This window comes from Helicoverpa zea, chromosome 29, assembly GCF_022581195.2.
Source record: "Helicoverpa zea isolate HzStark_Cry1AcR chromosome 29, ilHelZeax1.1, whole genome shotgun sequence".
Taxonomy (NCBI): domain Eukaryota; kingdom Metazoa; phylum Arthropoda; class Insecta; order Lepidoptera; family Noctuidae; genus Helicoverpa; species Helicoverpa zea.
The window spans coordinates 269,317-292,355 of record NC_061480.1 but is presented as its reverse complement, the minus strand read 5'-3'; the positions used below and the strand labels follow the sequence as shown (position 1 = coordinate 292,355).

The 23,039-nt window shown below is 38.2% G+C and overlaps 1 protein-coding gene across 1 annotated transcript; it reads right to left on the bottom strand.

Annotated features, from left to right (window-relative positions):
• Positions 1-606: 606 nt before the first annotated feature.
• Positions 607-21,906, bottom strand: LOC124644322 (heat shock 70 kDa protein cognate 5). Its single transcript, XM_047183623.1, has 14 exons — positions 21,680-21,906; positions 21,415-21,470; positions 20,053-20,140; positions 15,187-15,424; positions 14,033-14,194; positions 13,382-13,472; positions 11,146-11,308; positions 9,733-9,888; positions 8,663-8,809; positions 7,022-7,262; positions 6,147-6,356; positions 5,103-5,290; positions 4,390-4,530; positions 607-2,983 (listed from the first exon to the last, which is right to left on the bottom strand). The coding sequence occupies exons 1-14, from the start codon at positions 21,779-21,781 to the stop codon at positions 2,903-2,905; spliced, it is 2,064 nt and encodes a 687-aa protein (XP_047039579.1). The 5' UTR covers positions 21,782-21,906; the 3' UTR covers positions 607-2,902.
• Between the last annotated feature and the right edge of the window lie 1,133 nt (positions 21,907-23,039).

Here is a 23,039-nt window from a genome sequence, read left to right as displayed (position 1 = left end):
CACTTGTCTCACCGGCAACGATTAACGAGTAACGAGTAGAGCTAGAACTAGAAACGAGTTAGCGAGACACGGGGAGCGAGTGCGTAGTTCCGATATTTGTGTAGCTCGGCTATAAGCGAGTGTGCGAGTGAGGCGGGCGATTACTCGCAGAATTCATCATCATCGTCGTCTGAACTAGATAACAATGATAATTCAAATGATTTTTCGATATTCATAGAAAATAAAAAAACCGTGTACTTTTAGAATGGCACTGTAGAGAAATGACCACTGGTTGCTCACTCGGCGTGAGTTCGCTTGGCGACTGTCGCCGAGCGAGTGTTATCTTTCATAGCTTTTGTCGCTCAGCGACAAACTAGTGAAGCGAGTGCTCGCCGGCAGTGTGAACAGTCAGCGATCAACTATTTGTATATGCATCTCTTTTGTTCACTTGGAAAGTATATCTATTGTACGTTTCTTGAGCGAGGAAATAGCCGATAGTTAGTCGTTTTCTCGTCGTTGGTGGGACAACTGCCTAAAAGAGAATTTATCAAGGAGAGTAGTGCTATCCAGGTGCACGGAATAGTTCTCAACAGACGCAGGCTTACTAGTCTAAAATAAAACACAAAATTAACTCTTAGCTGTGTATTTGGTAAAGCTGAACTACCTACATATCAAACTATGTAGAAATTATAAAATAATAACATTAATAAGAACAAAATTGGCCCGATGTGACAACTCCGAAACAAATTGTAGGGTAACCGAATCTATTGTGTATTTGACAGCTGGACAGTCTTTGAAAACTGACAGCTGTCAACTGCACGAAAAAACGGTCGGCGTATATGTATTTACATTTTTCCTATATTGTATTCTAAATCTATATTTATTTTTAACATTTGAGAAGTGTGTAGTTTTCGTTATGTCGGGGGCACATTTTTCTAGTTTATTTTAAACTTAAATGCAATTTCACTCCAAAGATCATGACAAAATGTGCGTAAGACATTCGTTTATATTCAGCGTTCTTTTTTCAAAAATAATGTAGGTACTTATTTAGCGTACGCTACTTGAATTCTTGTAAAATTGAAATAATGACAAATGATGGATGAAGTCATATATTTAAATACTGTTATCGATGGGAGAAAAAATATATTTTTTTTAATGTCTGTCCTGCTTTTCTTCAATTATTTATTTTCAAGTAGCGTATGCTAAAGATATTTTATAATAACAGTCGTTAAACAATGACAGACTTGCAAACTTTATTCGTATTTTCGAATTAACAATCATCGGAATTCAGGATCAAACCGGATTTAGGCGGAGTAATTCAGTTTACGCTTTCACCTGAAAAAGATTGGAAAATTTTTGATAGGAACGACAGTAAGTCTCAGGAAGGATGATCAATAATTCAAAAAAATTGGATTTCAATTAAAATTATAATTTAATAAAAATAGAGGCTGCAAGTCTCATTTAACACTAAAACCACCAGCCGGTACACTAAATAACAATTTAATATTAATTTCTAACTTCTAAATTAAAAATGGCGACTAACGTGTGATTGGAAAATGCGATATTTAAAACTACTGGAATTTTATGTAGTTTTATTTAACGTATTTTCTTTGAAAATGGTGTTTTTAACGCGGTATCATGACAAAATAATATATTTTATCATTTTGTAGCGTTATGGATATTACAAAGGGCCCAATATGGTGCAAATATACTTTAAATTATTATATTATACTCATCCAGTGAGTTACATTGAATCATAGCTGAGTCATCAAGGCTCCTTGTAAAACACAGTTGCGTCTAGCTAGACTGTGAGCCGACTTTATAGGAAACGGCTAGGCAAATGAAGATAGGTTCGAAATTCTACCAAATTGGGCCACAGTGTAAGTTACCATTTTGTATGGAATACTACATTGAGAATGCAAAAATAGGTATATCCTACTTGCAAATGAATTGATGAGGATGAAATTCATACATACATACTTATTCAATTTAATAAAGTTGTTAAATTTGGTCAGAGTTGAGACAAGGTCGACAATTTTTCGAAAATAATTATTAATATCATAAATAAATACAAATATTGCACATTTTAAGTTTTATTGTCAGTTCAGAATAAGCTTATTTTTTAAGCTAAAAAAATTTGCTTTGTAGACATATAAATACGGACTATAGTTTCGTAATACAGTTGTTGTCGACCCGGTCTAAAATCCTACCAATTATAACGAGAATTCCTACCGAAACGTTCTTCTAAATCAGGCATACAATTTGAGAGAAAGTATAAAGTGATATACCGAACTGTAGCGCCCAATCACAGACCGGCTTTGTCACGCGACACCAACAAGACATCAAATTAGCCAATCAGAGATCGGCTTTATCACCCAACACCACCAATACATAACATTAGTCAATCAGAAACCAGCCTTATTAAGCGGTTGCACCAAGGCCTAGCATTGGCCAATCACAGACCAGTTTTATCACGCGACACCAATGCTCGTATTTGTGTACCTTTGTATGGCTTACTGGTGATGAAAAAAAAATTGAAATTGAGGCCGATTTATCACTCTATACTCTACTCAGACATACATAAAGTAGCATTGTTAGGTGCAAAAACCAATTGAGAAAATACCCTTTTGTTCTAGTTATAAAAATAACATGTATAGTGTGGAATTTAAGTCCAAAATTCCTTGAATGAGTTTCCTAACACATAAAATTATAGGCTTATATTCAGCAGTGAAAAATATAGCTCATCACATAACTTTACCGCTCTGAAATCAGCCATCAGCAAACTTCACACCGGTGAAATTATATTAGGAGGCAACTCTTTGAAGATTTGCACATAACAATTGTATCGTTCAAACCATTCGGCTAGACATTTCTGTACAGCAACACGAGCGAGTCCTCGGTACTAGTATCCGTTGCTTATAGTTTAGTTTTTCTCTTCCTTCTTCTCTTGGGTTGGCTGTTCAGCTTGAGACTGCTGTTGTTGACCTTCGCGTTCGGCTGCCATCTGTGAAATAGACAAAAGTTTTAGTTTTTCATACTAATATTAAAACACCTTTATATCAGTCCTGCTTGTGATCTCTCTCCGGTGGTGTCGCATTGCCGTCTCATCGCGCTATGAGCGTGAAGGAATAGTGAGTGCACCTGTGTCCAAGCAAATGCTTGTGCACTATAATATGTCCTGCGCAGTTGGCTGATCTCCTTGTAAAATACAGGCATCACCGTGGCCGACTATCAGCTAGGAGGACGCGAAAGTTTATATGCAAATTCCTTCTTTCACGGATACGCTACCATATGAATCTTGATGAAACTTGGCCATAAAAGAGCTCATACATTAGTATAACAAATAGGATATTTATTTTATACGTATGCGGGAAGTTCTCTTGGAACAAGTAAACTTTGTAGCACTCGTGTGCCCTGGCGCCTCGAGTGAAAGAGATGCGCTAGAATTTGTAGAGTGCATTCATATTGCACGCTTGCTTGACCAACTCGCTTTTAATACGGCGAGCTGGCTCAAAAGGGTGCATTCATTAGGCCCTGATATTATTGCTAATAGAATAAACTTTATTTAAGAATTTTTTAATCTCAGAAACTACTAGTCTGATTTGAAAAATTCGAAGTATTAAATAGCCAATCCCTCTCCATGTGAGAGGAGGCCTGTTCCCGGTAATGGGACGATAAAAAAGGCTGTAACAGTAAATAGCCAATATTGAGGAAAATTATAGGCTAGTTTTTATCAAGAACACCAAGGAAGAGTGTATTTTGGGTGTTTGAATGGAACGCTGACTCATTCTTGAGAGGCAGGTGAATTAACTACTAGGCCACCACAACTTCTACTATCAGTTTTCTGGTCACAATGAAGAGTCTTATGAATCCACCAGCTTTACAATGTACCTTCTAGGTTATTTATAGCCAGTTTCACCAGTAACTGATAAAATCTGTGATAGCCTATCAGAAACTTATCTGCCCGATAAACTATATGATTTCACATGTCTTTGATATAAATATCTGGCATAAATTATGAGCAGCCTCTCTAGTAGATAGCATTCTCCAGTGAAACTGGGTTCTTTAGTGTATTTTTGGTTTACATATGTAAAACTAAAAAAGTCGTGGTGGCCTAGTGGGTAAAGAACCAACCTCTCGAGTATGAGGGTGTGGGTTCGATTGCAGGTCAGGCAAGTACCAATGCAATTTTTCTAATGTTGTATGTACTTTCTAAGTAATCTTAGACGTCAATGGCTGATAAAAAGGTGAAGGAAAACATCTTGAGGAAACCTGGACTATAAAGTCTGAAATCACCAACCCGCATTGAGCAAGCGTGGTGATTAATGCTCAATCCTTTTCCGTGTGAGAGGAGGTCGCAGCCCAGCAGTGGGACGATAAAAAGGCTGTAAAATATGTAAAACCACATACCTTCTTGTAAGCCTGCTCGAAGAGCTTGAGGCTGGCCTGCTGCAGCGTGCTGGTGGCGGTGCGGATCTCCTCGGGGTCGGCGGTGTCCTTCTTGGCGAGGAGTTCGCGGAGCTTGGCGATCTCTTCACGGAGCTTGTCGCACTGGGGGAAGATGTGAGTGTTAGCATGACGGCTGATGGAGAGGACACTTCTTGCCGCATTTGAAGTGTCCTGCAGCTATTGGCTTATTCAGCCACAAAAGAAAGTGCTTGCGGCACTAATAACCGCATAGCACTGCCACAATCATCTGTCCTAGATGCTCTGTGGCCAATTATGGAGAGAAATGGAAGACTACGGATTTACTACATTTTTAATGACGGACAGTGCTGAAGAATTTCTATCTTTGAGACAAAAAATCTGTTGTAGTAAGGTGTGAACAAAAAACATCTAAATTAATAATTGATAGCATTTTCCATGCCGAATTCCGACCAAGGCGGCTCTTTTTGAGTACAAAGTGATCACCCAATTATCCTATAGTTACAGGTGTACTCTCTATCCTACGTGTAGTCCCATAGTTCAGCCAAAAAGCTATTTCAACCCGAATCGGGGTTCGAAACCATGCCGCGCTGTATTAGTTTTCCTATAAAAAAATTCACGCAGAAACTACCAAAACACAGCACTTGGGCAAAAGGTAGAATTTTCTGGTTTTTGGTGGAATTTGATAACCCCCTTACCTCGTCCTGCGGCAACTGGCTCTTGTACTCATCCATCTTGGTCTCGGTGTCGTGCAGAACGCCCTCGGCCTGGTTGGACACTTCCACTCGCTCGCGTCTCTGCTTGTCCGTCGCCGCGAATTGCTCCGCAGCCTTCACCATGTTCTCAATCTCGTCCTTGGAGAGGCCGCCAGAAGACTGGATTACGACTGTTGACGAAGAAATTGGGTTTAGTTAAAAAATATATTCAAACAACCTCGATAACTTCCTCATTTTTTGAGATAAAAATTCAATTTTTTATGTTTTGTTCTTATTCTCCATTCAGCACATAGTAAACGCATGTATTTATGAGATCATTACGCATGGATAAGAAAAAAAAATATAAAGGTAGACAAAAAAAGTCAGGAAAAATACAATTTCTCATAGAAGAAATAATGAAAAATATGAGTCACATACAAGTAAAACGACGCAAACTAATAGAAGATAGGATGAAGAAGAATATAGGATGATCATTCGAAAAAAAAAAAATCGTGCTTTTTTTGGAGATTGCTAAGAGAAACTGATATCTACATATATTTGTACACAAATAAATTAAGTATTTCAATAGAAAATTGTGTGCCGCGGTTTCTAGGAAAGCAGCGCGCATGTTGCACACAACTAGCTGGTACCGCGACTGCTCTCGCACCGCTGCAAACGTGTTCCAAGCATAGGCACGGACACTGATCGACGGTGCTCACACATGTACTAATTTGTCAATGTTTTTTTTTTTTTAATTCTGTTATAAGTACAAAAAATCTTGACTTAGTATGTATCTCGCCAAACATGATGGCGACTATCACCTAACTTCAAAGCACAAGCTTTTTTCTACCAGCTGATGCCTAAAAACGGTGAGATACCCGAGAGCTTCAAAATAAGTTCAAAAATGGACGAGTAAAAATATCACATTGCTGGCTTAAGGGTCAAAGTCATATGATTTATACAACCAGGAAGACATCGGAGAACTACAAAATGGTCGAAAAATACGTCAAATTGGTAACTTAAAAGGAAAAATTATATATAACTCACTCTGTTGTTCCTTGCCGGTGCCCTTGTCGCGAGCAGACACGTGCACGATGCCGTTGGCGTCGATATCGAACGTCACCTCGATCTGAGGCACTCCTCGAGGCGCGGGCGGAATGCCCACGAGGGAGAACTGACCCAGGAGTTTGTTGTCGGCAGCCATTTCACGTTCGCCTTGGTGGACTTTGATTTCGACTTGGGTTTGGCCGTCAGCAGCTGGGGATTAGAAAGTTACGTTAAGTTATTTAGGACTAGAAAAATATCTTATACTATACTCTACTTAAGTAGTTATCTAAAGGTATTTCGTTATCTCGATGGGACTTAACACAAAAAAATAGTGAAAAAATAGTGGGTCCTGGTTCTCATTTAGTATATCTCTAGAAACCGCAATGGGTTGATAATAGTCAGCAAGTCTGACAACCTGCTTTACCAAAGAATGTCAGAGTAACTTTGTTGAGATCATATACGTAGTTTCTCCTTGTTATATTTATCTCCGTATATATATTTTATTCAAACAGCTGCAAAACAGTTATTTGTGAATGTCAAAATTCACCACTTCGCTTGAATGGGCTAGACTAGGCTGGTGTGACGTCGAGCAGCAAAATATCAATCCACATTCATACTCATCACCTTCCTCTCAACATGATCATCATACCATGACAACCAGACAGTTACTCAATTCATCATCTGCCTAGCCTTTTCCCAACTATGTTAGGGTCGGCTTCCAGTCTAACCGCATGCAGCTGAGTACCAGTGTTTTACAAGGAGCGACTGCCTATCTGACCTCCTCAACACAGTTACCCCTAGGTAAGACTGGTGTCAGACTTACTGGCTTCCGACTACCCCCAAAGATGTTCAATTATGGTACAAAAAACACTCACCGGTAGAGAACACCTGGCTCTTCTTCGTAGGGATAGTAGTGTTCCTCGTGATGAGCTTAGTAAACACTCCTCCAAGGGTCTCAATACCCAGGGACAGTGGTGTGACGTCGAGCAGCAGGATGTCCGTCACGTCGCCCGCTAGGACTCCGCCCTGGACGGCGGCGCCGACGGCGACGGCCTCGTCGGGGTTGACGGCGCGAGAGGGGGCGCGGCCGAAGATTTCCTGGACTGTTGATTGTACCTAGAAAGTGTTTGGGGTTTAGTAGAATTCGCCGTACCGTTTGTAAAGTTAATTTTGTACCGACAGTTGACAATTAAGACCAGCTTTGTCTGATGATATGAGAAAGCGCTTTTATAGTTCATTTTGATATTTCTGGTTTTTTCTTTCTGTTAATTTTTTTATGTTTTTCATTTATTTATCACAGTACACATTTACTTTTCCATTGAAGATATAACTTAACCAAATCCGACATAACTTAAAAATATGTTTCTTTGTTGTAGGGCGCGTAAATAGCCTCTAGGCTACATTTTTGTACAATATGTGCCTGCAACATTGCAAGCATTTGCAGGAATATTGCAACACATGACTCAGCAATAGATTGCTTCGATGTGTCTATAAAAAAATATTGTAACAGTCAGGCAATTTTTTCCAATATTCCAGCCACAAATTGCATAAAAATGTAACACATCCAGACGCGTCCTTTCCATTCACATATTTTAGTTATGAGAAAATAACAATCCATCCAGTAATATCGAGAAAAAAACTAGGAGCAACATAAGCTTTTATATTTATTTGTAAAAATGTCTGTGAGCGTATAACCCGACCGCATACGGACACGGTCGGGGAATATAACCCCAGTTCACTCTGGCACCTGTCCGTAGGACTGCCTAGACAGACATTGGCGACTGACATCGGCTTGTGCTGTTAGGTGCGAACTTTTGCCTATTTATACTACATATATTTGCCTATTTAGATAAATGTTTTTAAAGAACCTGCCCACTACTGAGGTTTTTGGATTCTCGTGTACATTCTTGACTTACGTATATATTTCTAATAGCCGTTTTCCCGCGGTTTCACCCGCGTCCCGTGGGAGCTACTGCCCGCACCGGGATAAAATATAGTCTATGTTACGCGCAGATAATATAGCTTTCTAATGGTGAAAGAATATTTAAAATCGGTCCAGTAGTTTTTGAGTTTATCCATTACAACCAAACAAACAAAGTTTTCCTCTTTATAATATTAGTATACATTGCGCGATGTAGGATATTGATATATTAATTATTCATTTGATTCACAGATGGCGTTATTGCACCCATAATTATAAAGCTGAAGGCTCGCTTAAATCTTAGGAATTGGACCGATTTGACAAAAGTTTTCAGTGTTTGATAGCTAGCATATTAATAGAGGAAGCCATATACTTTTCCGTGGGAACACACTGGAAAATTGCTGGTGAAAGGCAGTGCTTTTTTATGTTACAGGACGTTCCTGTTTAATTTCAAATATCCCCTTTTTGGGGTCAATCATCAGATGACCCTTTGAGTGAGTGACAGATTGACTGAAATCCACCTCGGAGTTCCTTCTGGAGCCCTTCTCAAATACCCCTGCAGTTATGATCTGACTGATCATCATGATATAGTTACCTTAGGCATCCTGGTCATGCCGCCGACGAGCAGCACCTCGCCGATGTCTGAGCGCTGAACCTCGGCGTCCTGCAGCGCGCGCTGGCACGGCGCCACCGTGCGCTTGATCAGATCACCTACTAGCGACTCCAGCTTCGAACGGCTCATCTGGTTGGAAATAATATCATTTTAAAATAAATTATCAGGCTTTACTTTGCGGATATCCATGACTGAAAATGTCAGGAAAAATCATATTCGGAACTATGCTCGGGTCGGCTTTCAGATGTAGCTGAGCACCAGAGTTTTACAAGGAGCAACTGCCTACGTGACCTAATCTATCCAGTTACCCGGGCAACCCAATACCCCTTGGGTAGATTGGTTATCAGACTCACTGGCTTCTGACTATATTCAATGACAGCAAAAATGTTAGGAAAAATATGTAGGGTTAATTTTCGCTAAACAGCTGAGTGCAAATTAATTCCCGCAAGACCGCTCGAGCGGTCGACTAGTCAATATACAGTATACAAAATTCGATTAACTGACTACATATTTTTCCTCAATTTTTTATTTTTGTGTAATATTAAAGGAATAAGTAAGTATTATTTGTATCGGAAATGTTTCAAATTCTATGTGAAAGCAAAAGTAATTGACGTCTAACTTTCGATTGCCAAATTCAGATGTAAAATTAGCCTGGCAAAGGGCCAGAATATTAGTGTTATTTCAATTTAGAAAATCATGCACGCAATACTTTCACTTAAGAGCCAATGAGCCAAATATAGTAATTTGATTTCAACGTTAGATAGAATATTCAAATTCTGTCTAAGTATGTTCAATAATGCTGTTTTTATATTTTTTTGACGTGATAACGTCATATTTCGATACCACCGGGAGTCGTTCACGAAAAGTTTTTGTAATTTTGCCCTGGAATGTTCTAATTTGATCTTTTTATTTTGATTTCCACTCAAAACTACCAGAAGTTACAGAACTGTGTGAATAGTGAGTGTGTAACTCTGCCATCGCAGTTACCTAACTATGAACAGTTTTTTTTTTGTTTAAAATGAATTTGGGTATTGAAAGACATGCCTTCTTACCTTCAAGTTCATGTGCTTAGGACCGGACGCGTCCATGGTGAGGTACGGTAAGTTGATGTCGGTCTGCAGGGAGCCGGAGAGCTCGATCTTGGCCTTCTCAGCGGCTTCCTTCAGGCGCTGCATCGCCATCGCGTCTTTACGGATGTCAATACCTTGCTGTTGAGAGAAATAATGTGATTAGAATATGGTTTTTACAAGTTGTATGGAATATCATGAAAGGTATGAATCTAAAAGACTTGAGCTGTATCATACATTAAAACTTCCGTTATTAGAAGGTAAACATTATTTGCGACTTGTGTTTTTAAAACGATTCTTTGCTAAAAACATTGATTACCAAAGCTAGGTTGGACGGAAATTCAAACTTCATTGTATTAAAAATTATAGTTTAATCGACTCTATATGTAATCGAATGTGCGTCAAATTAGCCCTTAGAAGATTCGAGATTCATTTTGAAAAAAAAAAAAAAAGTAAATTAATGTGCCGCGGTTTCTAGGAAAGCAGCGCGCATGTTGCACACAACTAGCTGGTACCGCGACTACTCTCGCACCGCTGCAAACGTGTTCCAAGCATAGGCATGGACACTGATCGACGGTGCTTATATGAATTCTATGGCCCCAAGTACACCGACAAAATAAACGTCGGAAAACTGTTTGCTAAAAATTTTCATAATGAACGAATATTTCTTCTTAAAAGTTCTTAAAAACTACTAGGCGTCGAAAAGTTGGTCTTCATCGCTGTCACTCGGTAGTGTACCCAATAGACTAGCGGCATTGCCACGGCAACGGTTAAATGATGGGTGAAATAAAAGCCAGCCTTTGGGTAGCTTGAAAAGTGTCAACAAGGCGCTTAGAAATTCGAATTTTCACGTTCAGTTTTCAAAGTAAACAGTTATTTTAAGAAAACATTAACATTTAACATTTATGTTGTCTGTGAACTTGAGTTGTAAGTTTTATCATACATACAAACTTAGAAAGTTGCAATGGTACTTGCTTGACTTGGAATCTCGAACTCGCACTCATACTTGCAAGGTTGGTTCTCTACTCATTTGGCCACCACTTTTAATTTTTGTATCATCATCATCATCATCAGCCTATCGTAGTCCACTGCTGGACATAGGCCTCTCCAAGTGCACGCCACTGAGATCGATTTTCGGCTTCTCGCATCCAGCTCCTGCCAGCCGTCTTGCGCAAGTCATCACCTCACCGTGCCTGAGGACGTCCTACACTACGTTTGCCGAGACGTGGTCTCCACTCTAGAACTCGTTTACCCCAACGGTTATCGGTTCTTCGGCCATATGGCCAGCCCACTGCCACTTCAGCTTGCTGATTCGGTTTGCTATGTCGATTACCTAGGTTTTCTGACTTGGTTCTGAATTTTTGTATACTGCAATAATTATTGTCAAATTTTACTTACGTCACGTTTAAACTCATCGACCAGGAAGTTAACGATGACATTGTCGAAGTCTTCACCGCCCAGCAGCGTGTCTCCGTTGGTACTCTTCACTTCAAACACTCCCTTCTGAATCTCGAGAACTGAGATATCGAACGTACCGCCACCCAAGTCGTATACGGCAATACTGGGGAACGAAATTTGTTGTTATAATGTGGCTTATTTATCAAAGAAATAATGCGAAAAAGGCTTTTTTTGAACAGAACTTTTTAATTGGAAAATGTCAGTTTTGAAAATAGATTTAGGTGATATAATGAAAGGTAATTAGTGGCTGATACTTGAAAACGTGATTCTACACTTTATTACAAAAAACTTTCTCAAAGAAATTATTTTTTATTCTTATCAATCTAATCACAATAACAAAACAAGTTCAAAATTTGAAACTGCTTTTATTTTTATGATACAAAACTAATGAGAATAAAAAAAAGTTTCATGTTGAGAAATTGTATTTTTGTTTCCATATACCTACGTCACAATACGTAAGTCATACTTGTCTCAATATGTGACGTCATGAGCACTAGCCATGACAAAGTTATATTGCGGACAAAACATAATATTGGGATTGAAAAACATTTTTCGAGATGATTTTTTTGTATGTACTTAACACAATTTTCGGTAAAATTGACGTCATTTTGGATTAAAAAGTCTTATTTCTAATAAAAAATGTGCCACGGTTTCTAGGAAAGCAGCGCGCATGGTGCACACAACTAGCTGGTACCGCGACTGCTCTCGCACCGCTGCAAACGTGTTCCGCGCACAAGCACGGACACTGATCGACGGTGCATACATTTTAATAAATTCTGTCTGACTTGGGAATCGAACCCAAGACCTCGTGAACAGCAGTTACGCTGTGCGACGACTAGGCCAACGAGACAGTTATTGGCTATGAAAATTTTACGGTCAGTTACCACCATTTAACTATAACAATAACCGAACAATTTTCAGAAGTCAAATTGCCAATTTGAGCAATGGGCGGCAAGTTACACTTTGAATACTAGCAACCGACTGCCGAAAGTCGGTCGCAGCTGCACTACTGCTTTGTATGTAATTACATGAGACCGTTTTGAACCGAAGCGGCAGCGTCAGATATCTGTCATCAAACATCGGTATCTGACAGTGACTTTGGTTATCGTTAAATTTGAATGGTGTCAAAGTCAAATCATTAATTTCTTTTAGGCCTTTACAAGCACTTATGAACCCAACGAGGTCTTTATACTTCGGCCGTTCAGAGAATGCGTTCCTGACACCTATCAGTTAGTCACGACTAGTGATGGGCACAACATAACACTGAGTTCGTTACCGTTCCTTCAAAATGAACCGCCGCATTATTTTAAGATTATTTTCGTTTTAAATTGGCGGAATCATTTGTTTTATATTTTAGTTATTTAAGTGGAAACCAAAAAAAGGTAATATTCATATAATAAAATTGTTTTATTTATTCTTTGTTACAAGTACATTGAATTGAATGTGCGAACAGAATATTAATCAGACTCCGATTTGCTTGAGGAGGTGGTGTCTTCATCATCATCTTCGCCTACATGTATAATTATATTATTATCAATAACAGAATCAATCCTGATATCTCGGTCTAACAAAAGCCGGGTAATCAAATAAAAACAGATCGAAAACACTTGAAAAACGTGGTCTATGCGCACGAAACGACAACGGACGACTGTTTTAGCGTCACAAAATGGCGGCCCATAACGCCATTTGGGGTTACCATTTTTAATCTAAGTATAAAAATGCGGTTTGGTCATAGTTTTATTTTTATATTTCATAAACGTTATAATTAAGTCTTATAGTCCATTATTTTCCAATTCTTAAAAAGAAAATCAAAACGTATTATTTTATATTATAACTGTATAAGAACAGATTACGATACTTGCCTGTTATTTTTAGCACAGCACTACAAAATATAAACCGCTGACATAACCTTGTAATAGCGCAGTATAGATTTAGAAAAATATTGTTTACCAAGTTATTTGACACTCAGTTTGGCACAAAATTATAACATTCATTGATTATTGATATAATAATGTTGTTTTAATGCTCCTCAATTGTTAAAACGGTAAACAACCAGCAAAAATATTTTTATCGTAACTGCAACGCCATTGCAAAGTTACGTCGTCAGTTCAATCGCGACGTGTCAGGAACGCATTCTCTGAATGGCCGAACTATAGTATACATAGTTTATACTTACATTTTATCGTCAGTCTTGTCCATACCGTAGGCGAGGGCCGCAGCCGTGGGTTCGTTGATCACACGCAAAACGTTCAGACCAGAGATTTGTCCTGACAAAAGAAATATTTTATGTTAAAAATGTTCATTTTTGCTTAAAACTTTTACAATTTGAATCTTTTTGACTAATGATATTTGTATATATTTTTATTGTCGCCCTATTGCATAACATAGTGCAATCCCTGTTGAGAATTTTGTACCTAGCTTTGTTAAACAAATGAATAATAATTGATTTATGACTACAATGAGAATTTTTTGATAACCGGTAACTGTATGACAAACTAGCTAGCCGTTTTCCCGCGGTTTCATCCGCATCCCGTGGGATCTACTGCCCTGGGGCGCATCTCTACACGGAGCATGTAGCTGTAGCAAGTTAACATGCGCAAGTGACAAGAGTGGGTATTTTACTTTGGTATATGCGCGAGTCGCTGGACCCGCAAGTTTTTAAAATGTATATAACCTGCGTATGTGTCTCAACATGCGCAAGCTACTTGCACCGTGTAGTAGATGGACCCTTACCGAGGTAAAATATAATAGATAATTTACGAGCTGTTGCTATTTTATGTAAGACCTGAATTAACTGAAACAAAACAATAAAGATAAAAGTACAAACCTGCATCCTTAGTGGCCTGTCTCTGCGAGTCGTTGAAATAAGCCGGCACAGTGATGACGGCATTCTTGACCGAGGTGTTCAGGTATGCCTCGGCCGTCTCCTTCATCTTGATCAGCACGAAGGCACCGATCTGAGATGGGGAGTACACTTTGCCGTCGCTGCCTGTGTGACAAGAAAAATGTATTTGTTATTACTGCAGTACATATTTTGTACGTATATGTAGGTCCTGCGACTGATCTCTCTCCGGTGGTGTCGGATTGCCGTCCCATCGGGCTATGACAGTGAATGAATAATGAGTTCACCTGTGTCTGCGCAAATGCTCGTGCATTATACCATGTCCTGCGCAATTGACTGATCTCCTTACCTGAGAACAGCCGCCGTAGCCGATTATCGGCTAGGAGGACATCATCACATATTTAGAATATCATCAAAATTATTTTAGACCAAGGACATCCACTGATTAAGACTGAACATGGGCCATGTGGTCATAAATATCTTTACATGCCGATGCTCAGCACAAATAAACTTTGACTTTGAAAGTCGAACCTCAAAATTCATAATAAATAGTTTTTTTAGAGAATTTATTTATGTTGTCGGTAAACTTGGGCTTATAAGCTCATGGTAAGTATTGACCATTTGATTCCAGTAATGAAATTGTAAAGAAAGTAATGTGCCGCGGTTTCTAGGAAAGCAGCGCGCATGGAGCACACAACTAGCTGGTACCGCGACTGCTCTCGCACCGCTGCAAACGTGTTCCGCGCACAAGCACGGACACTGATCGACGGTGCTTACCTACATAAATAACTCCCAGAATTGAAAGATAAAAAAAAAAAACAAAAAGTACTAAAATATTAAAAAAATAATTTTCACACTTTGTAAGCTTCTAAATTAAAAATCCTATGTTCACAGTCAATATAAACAACTTTGGAAATTGAACATTATATACAAACTTACAACTCATAGAATAGGAGTACCGACTTTTTTGTACAGTTGACAGCTGTAAACTTTCATGAGAAGAAAATAGCAAATGCCTGACAGGAATTGTCAACTGCACCAAAACGGTCATACCAGACCATAAACCGTTGTTTTAAGAAAACCGACATCTATGTTATCAATGAACTTGAACCACATCTTCCAGAACCGTCTTTCCTTACCTTGCACCCAAGCGTCTCCATTCGAAGCCCTGACGACCTTGTAGGACAGGTTCTTCATATCCTTCTGGACCTCGGGGTCATCAAACCTTCTGCCGATCAGCCTCTTGGTGGCATAGAATGTGTTGCCACTGTTGGTGACGGCTTGGCGCTTGGCTGGCATGCCGACGAGACGCTCGCCCTCCTTGCTGAAAGCCACGTGGGAGGGAGTCGTGCGGGAGCCTTCGGTGTTTTCCACTACCTGTGCATAATGAAAGTTAGGTTGAGTTAGGCTTGTTGTAAATTAGTAGGCAGAAGAAGTTATATATTATGAGCTTAGTCTGCTACTTGATTCTCAATTTCGGTTGTCATGGACTTGCGAAGAAATGTCTCTCAACTCCACCCAAAGTCAAAGTTTTTTATTTTAAACTATCCGATAAGTAGCCAGCAGTTTCCATGGCCCATGGAAACTACTACGGGGATAAAATATAGCCATTCAGGACAGTGTAGCTTCACAACAGTTAGAGAGTTTTTCAAATAGGTTCAATAGTTTCGGAGCATTTGGTACATTTTTCTTCTTAAATATAATATGTATAACTAAGTGGCTAGTTAAGAACAGAAGTGATCCAAGTAACATTTTTGACAAAATGGAGCTAAGTCGATTTTTGGAACTTTTGAGTATGAAGTGAGGTTGTGCAAAAGTAATCCAAGTGCTATTCAGGGGCCCGATTCTCCTAATTTTACTTAAGCGACCTTCGATTGACGTTCGACTCGATTCGACTGAGATCCAATCCCGACTCGATTACTATTGAAGCGTATGTGGCATTCCGCTATTTTTTCTTTGAAATAAACGTTTTTATTCTTTTCTGTCATTCAATAATGAATCATTTTGTCTGCAAATGTTTTACGATTGCAAAATGATTGCACGGCAAACTACCGTATAGACCAAAATTACCAAAATAGCATACCAATCGCACACCAATCAAATGTCAATCGAATACGATTGGTCTTTTATTAGTAGCAGAATGCTCGATATGGTTAAAACTGCTATTACGATCGTATTGCGATTCGATTACTATTCGATTTTGACATTATTAACTTAGGAGAATCGGGCCCCAGTACTTTTTCAAACAAACTCTTTTATGTTACGTTTCTGTATTTCAACAAATATTGCTATTTTCTACAATTAAATCAATATTTTTATCAAAATTGCATTTACTAAAGAAAAAAAGCTATGAAAGTTTGAGTTATGTTTATATCTATCAAATAACAAACATATTTTAAATCATGTGCTCAACATAATTATGATATTCATAAAAACGCATTTCTATGAATATCTCAACTTTTAAAAAATGCTACTTGGATTACTTCTGTTCTTACCTAGCCAAGTATAGATATACGTACATCCTACTTATATTATAAATGTGAAAGTTTGTGAGAATGTATGGATGTATGTTTGTTATTCAATCACGCAAAAACGGCTGGACCGATTTGATTGAAATTTGGTATGTAGATAGGTGATACCCTGGATTAACACATAGGCTACTTTTTATCAACACACCACGCGGGCGAAGCCGCTGGCGGAAGCTAGTTTTTATCTATTTATAGATGACATAGATTATGCCAAAGATAGTAGGTACAATAGGTACTCGGCTTACTATTTCTGTATTCTTAGCGAAGTTTTGACGTCAATCATTGGTTTATTGATATATGAGTAGGTTTATTTTACTCGGTTGTGGGAGGTTGTTATCCTGGAGCGTGGGTAAAACCGCGAGAAACAGGAAATCTATGCTAATCAAGCCAAAAACTGTACCAAACAGCTAGTCTATACTAATCAAAACTATTACAATAAAGAGGAAACATTTTTGTTTATTTTTACACCCTAAAGGCTCCGAAACTACTGAACCGATTTCACAAATTCTTTCATTGTTGGACAGCAATTCTCCTCCTGAGTAACATAGGCTATATTTTATCTCGATGCGAGCAGTAGTTCCCACTGGACGTGGGTAAAACCGTGCGAAACACCTAGTTCTTCATAATAAGAAAGATTATTTATGATAAATTGTACTTTATTAAGTCATACATAGTGATAAAAGGTGCCCCACATTTCAGAGGGGCGGAAACATGATAGAATCTGAATTGATAAAACATATCTTTTGAAATACTGACTTAATTACTCATAGCGTACTGCGGTATTATCACGTCAGAGTGAACGATAGCCGAAACTTTATCAAAATAAAAGATGCGAGATATGTGTTACGTAATATTCTTTAAAGATAAGACGGACGTGTGTTGCTGGGGACTTTGTTGCGCCACTTCTTATAAAAAAAAAATCATTTGGGAAGTGGTAGGTACATGGAGGACGTTCTGGGGGTTTTCTTTTCAATTTTCAACGTCCAAAAAGTCTTTATATTCAGAATTTAAGCCATTTTAACATGTATTTAATACATTGTCATCGGCAGGTGCCATAGTTCCCGTAGTTTCCCCATTCCTAGTCCATTAGCAGCCCATCACAATAGCCCAAGTAGTTTTCATCCATAGCAATAGTTTAGCACAGAACCGGGGATTGTCCTTGGGTACATTTCTATAGTGTATACAGGGATAATCGTCGGTTTTGTGTCACCATTTCATTAAAGTTGTCTCAAAAGGGCTTCAGCGTGTTGGCTTCGGCCCCACGTTCGCCTCCCAAAAATCCGGGACTCTATAGTCCCGAGGTCTGGAAGAGACATACATTTATAAAAATAATGTGCCGTGCCGCGGTTTCTAGGAAAGCAGCGCGCATGGAGCACACAACTAGCTGGTACCGCGACTGCTCTCGCACCGCTGCAACCGTGTTCCGCGGACAAGCACGGACACTGATCGACGGTGCTTAGTACTCAAGTTCACAAGATTGAAAAAAAAAAAAAAACTGTTGAATGCTAGCTACCGACTGCAACTGTCGACCGCACATGCCGCGACTGCATGAAGTCGGTCGCAGCTGCACTACTGGTTTGTATGTATTTACATGAGACCGTTTTGTATCGAAGCGGCAGCTAGAACTCAAAACGTAGCCGATTTTTTGCAACTGAAAATAATTCTTGTTTCTAAAAGCCCTTAGATTTAAGAGTACATTAGAACAAAACTTGTTCCCACGAATTAAATAAAATTACTTCAGTAGGTCCAGTCAGAATATTGGGTTGCCCGGGTAACTGGGTTGAGGGGGTCAGATAGGGCAGTCGCTCCTTGTAAAACACTGATATAATACTTGTATATTTATACAAACTTTATGCAAATTAAACATGCACAAAGAGAAAATTAAATTGATTTAATATCTTTTAGCAAGTAACATCTGAGCACAAACAATAGGAATAAATCTTTTAAATTAACTTTATAAATTGAGTGGAACAGAACTACCATATCGACTGCAAGCAAGCAATACCTCCTATCTGACATTTTTGTTTCAAAAAACCAAAAAAACTGTATCTACCATAAACTACCTTTAGATTCAAAATAAAAACAAAAAACTTTATTAATCAATACTATGCTTAGAAAAAGAAAACTTGGATTTTCAGTATCTCATTATACCTTCCTCGGAATAAGGATTTTATTAAGTTTTATTGTTCCCCTTTAAAATCCACCCGGAGTCAGATAGGAGGTATTGCTTGCTTGCAGTCGATATGAATTTTAATAAAACTTGGCAGTAATATAGCTTTTTATAATAGAACTATGTGTTTTCCCGCACCCCAGGGTAACTACTGCCCGTACCGGGATAAATATAGCCTATGTTACTCGGGAAGAGTCTAGCTTTCCAACTGTGAAATATTTTTTAAGTTCTGTAGTTCCAGAGCCTATTCGGATGCAGAAAGAAGTTCCTTGGTGAAGTGGGTGAACGCTGAAGAAAGCTAGTATTGATATAAATATTGTACATCGACCTTTGGACTATCAATCACCCAACTTTAGGCTCAAAGTGCGTTATCTCTTATCAGTACCAACTGAGACAGTCCAAAGTTTTATTACCCGGCTGCCAAGAGGCGTGTCATGTGTTTGTAATTTTTAAACGACTTCCCAAAAAGGAGGAGGTTCTCAATTCGGCCGGTATTTTTTTTTTTCTATTTATAACTTCGTGTCTGCCAAACGGCTGGACAGTTTTCTACAATAAAGGCGTCGTTGGAATCCTTTCCCAAACCTAAAAAAATCCCGAAATCACATGTCTCAGGTCATCAGGCGTCAAGTTTACCAAACAAAATCAGCATACTTTATAATCGTTTTCAAGCCGAGCCCCCAATAAAATCATCCGATTTGCCGTCACTCTAAAGAGATAGATAATACATTTCTTTCTGACGTCTTATATGACGTATATTATTTAAGTACATAAATGAATAAGATTTCCGTTAGAGATTCAAGGTCTGCCACATCGCCTTGAAAGCAGCTATTACGTATTCAATTCTTATAAGAACTGTCAGCTGTATGATTGCTGAAAAAATTCTTGAAATTGTATGTAGATGTAATCAAAATAGATTGAATCCATCAGTGATAGTTCTCCTGCTAATATTATAACAGCGAAATTTTTAAAGAATATATGGAGGTTTGTTACAAAAAGTACTCAATAGCCTTGAAAAATTTAACATACAAGGATTTAAGAATGGATTTTGTCTAGAACCTAGCTTATATATACATATATCAAAATTAAATAAAGGCTATTTTTAACCATGTGAAGGAATATTTTCTCTGTAGGCTGATGTAAATTTTTTCTCAAGTTACTCATATCCACATTTTCTTGCTATTCAAATTGTCAATGATTTTTTTTTTATTTCAAGTAGACCTAACACAGGTGCTTGTGAAAAGCTAGTTTTAGGTAACCATGGAGACAAATTCCACGAGGCTAGGTTTAAAAAGACTAATAAAGCTTACCTTAGGGGTCTTGCCCTCCATGACAGCCACACAGGAGTTGGTGGTACCCAAGTCGATACCAATGACTGCACCGCGCACACCCTCAGATCTAGCAAGAACAAAACATACTTGATATAGTTCCTGCCCCCTAACTTTTCATTGTAATAGAACATGGCACGAGTCGCTGTTTGGTAAACAAGGTATCAGCAAGGAGAAGAGATGTACCACATGTACCTAATATGGTCCTCTGGCTGTCATTGGAATGTCATTGGTAGTTGAAAAAACGCAGGAAGTCTGACAACCAGTCTTACTGAGGGGTATTGGGTTGCCCGGATAATTGGATTCAGGGTGTCAGATAGGCAGTGACAAACTCATCTAAATCTAGTTAGACTGCTAGCCAACAACAAAATAGTTGGGAAAAGGCTAGGCAGATGACAGCTAGTGAAACATTTATTGTTATGGAACTTTAACATAAAAAATATCATTGCTTGCATATTGCATCACATAAACTTTGTTGACATAAAACAGATGTCAGCAGGATACAATTTTCAATATCTCAAAGTTTTTGAATATATAATCCAAACTAATATTATAAATGCGAAAGTAACTCTGTCTGTCTGTCTGTCTGTCTTTTCTTCACGCCTAAACTACTGAACCGATTTGTGTGAAATTTGGTACAGACATAGTTTGAAACTTGAGAAAGGACATAGGATAGTTTTTATTACAAAAAAAAAATAAAAATTATTCCGGACATATAGCGCCATCTATTGGTCAAATCAAAAATCTGCTGGTAGTCACTATTCCACGCGAACGAAGTTGCGGGCAAAAGCTAGTTTCCTATAAAAAGGCTAGGTAGATGATGTATTCATGAGAGAATTGCCATACAAATACCATGATCTGTGTAGCTTTTAGCTTGTCAGCTCCCAGTTTTACTGGATGCAGTTAAGTACCAGTGTTTTAAAGCAAGCAACTGCCTATCCGACCTCCTCAACCCAGTTTAACTAATCCCCCCCTGCTAAGATGGGTTGTCAGGCTGTCATCTGACTATTTGTAACTGCCAAAGTTTACTCAAGTTTTTAAGATACGTAGTTAATCATAACTTATAATTGGTTCTGGGATATTCAGATACTTATAGCTTAAAATAAGTGAACTTGTAACGATGGGACTGACATTAAAATGATTACCTATGTATGTACCATAAGTGTGAGAGACAAGTTATGTTCAAAAATGGAATCTTAGAAGCATTCTAGACATTTTACGAGCATATAGGTTATGTCCCATAGAAGCAAGTGCCTAATTTATACCACTTTCAAAGGTCACTTATGATATGCAATAAGTTAGGTTATGATGAAATATTATTGATTTTGGTAAAATAACACTTACTTGTTCCTGTATTGGACAGCATGTTGCTGGTAAATGGGCACTGTGGGGGCTGCGGTCTGAAAAGCACGACAATATGACGAAATATTAACTCGAACAATTTTATGAAGAGGCCCATGCGTCTTACGGACCGGCACGAATAATTAAAAGAAACACAAAGAAATAACAGTAATTGTTACAGGAAATTAGAATTTAATAAGTTTTTGACATTTTCAGACAATGTGACATACGATTTTCATTCGTTTTAAGAAATAAAATGGTCACTCACGTTTCTGATAATTGAGGAGAAATTCCTGTGTGTGTAAATGTCTGAACTAAGGCCGGAACACTCCAGAGCCTTGCGGCCGATCACCCGCGTAGCGGTCAACATTTTTGCGACAATATTATCAACTGTTTAATTTATTTGCTAGCTTTATTTCACTTCAAACAGAACATGTGGGTGACGCAACTTCATGAAAGAACGATTTTTACTTTTTTTTCTAGCACACCTCAAAGAATAAAACTTGCCACGCCAAAAAATATATGCCGTGCGACCTAGAATGTTCTCCTTTTTACGCTGTCTCAGGAGCGTTTTCATTGGCACAGATTCAAACTTCCTTTTTTTGTATTGGTCCATATCTCGTGACCGGCATTTAGTAGCCAATCAAAAAAACGGAATAGATTGATTTACAAAGTAGCCTCAAGTAAAAACGAACTCGTTATGTAATACTAAAAAATAATCTATGCTCTCTTTTAGGTAATAAATAGTACACATTTCAGTTTTTCTTACAAGACTTGTAATTGTGATTTCAATACAATTCATCCTCAGGCTGGATAATTTCTATATTATTTCTATATAAAACTTTAGCGACATCTAGTGTTTGGAATCTGAAATGTAACATCATATTTCACATTTTTATCAAAAGATGGCGCTGTAACACAATGCAAGTTTTTATTTTTATTTTAATAAGTTTAATAAAATAAGGTTTTACCACTCCAGAACTCCTAGTATGTCATGATATCAGCCATCTAAAGATAAAATTCTCTGAATTAAAACATAACATACAATATTGATTTGGTAACTAGCTGTTACCAGCGGCTTGGCCCGCGTTCTGTGGGAACTACCGCTTCTAGCGGGATAAAATATGCCTATGCTCGGGAAGTGTGTAGCTTACCAACAGTGAAACAATTTTTCAAAATTGTACCTAGTTTGTATAATTGTTTGATGAAACTTGGCAGAACTTTTTACCTGAGTGCTTGAAGTAATTCCTCCGTAACACATGTGAAACCGTGAGGAAATCCTTACTAATATTATAAATCGGAAAGTGAGTTTGTTTGTTTGTTTGTTTGTTTGTTCCGCTTTCACGCCGTAACTACTGAACCGATTGCTTTGAAATTTTGCAGACGTAAAGTTAGAAGTCCGGATTAAATAATAGGGTACTTTTTATCCCGAAAAAAATAGATATTCCCGAGGGAAAACAAAAATATTGTTTGCTTGATGGATGGATTGTAGATGGCGCTGTGTGTCGTTTAAAACAAGGTAATATATTGCAAACGAATATAAACATGTAAATTTAGAAGCTGAATGATACGATAATGAATCCTCGAAAATGAGGAATTCCCGAGGGATGATGTACAATTTGTTTAAT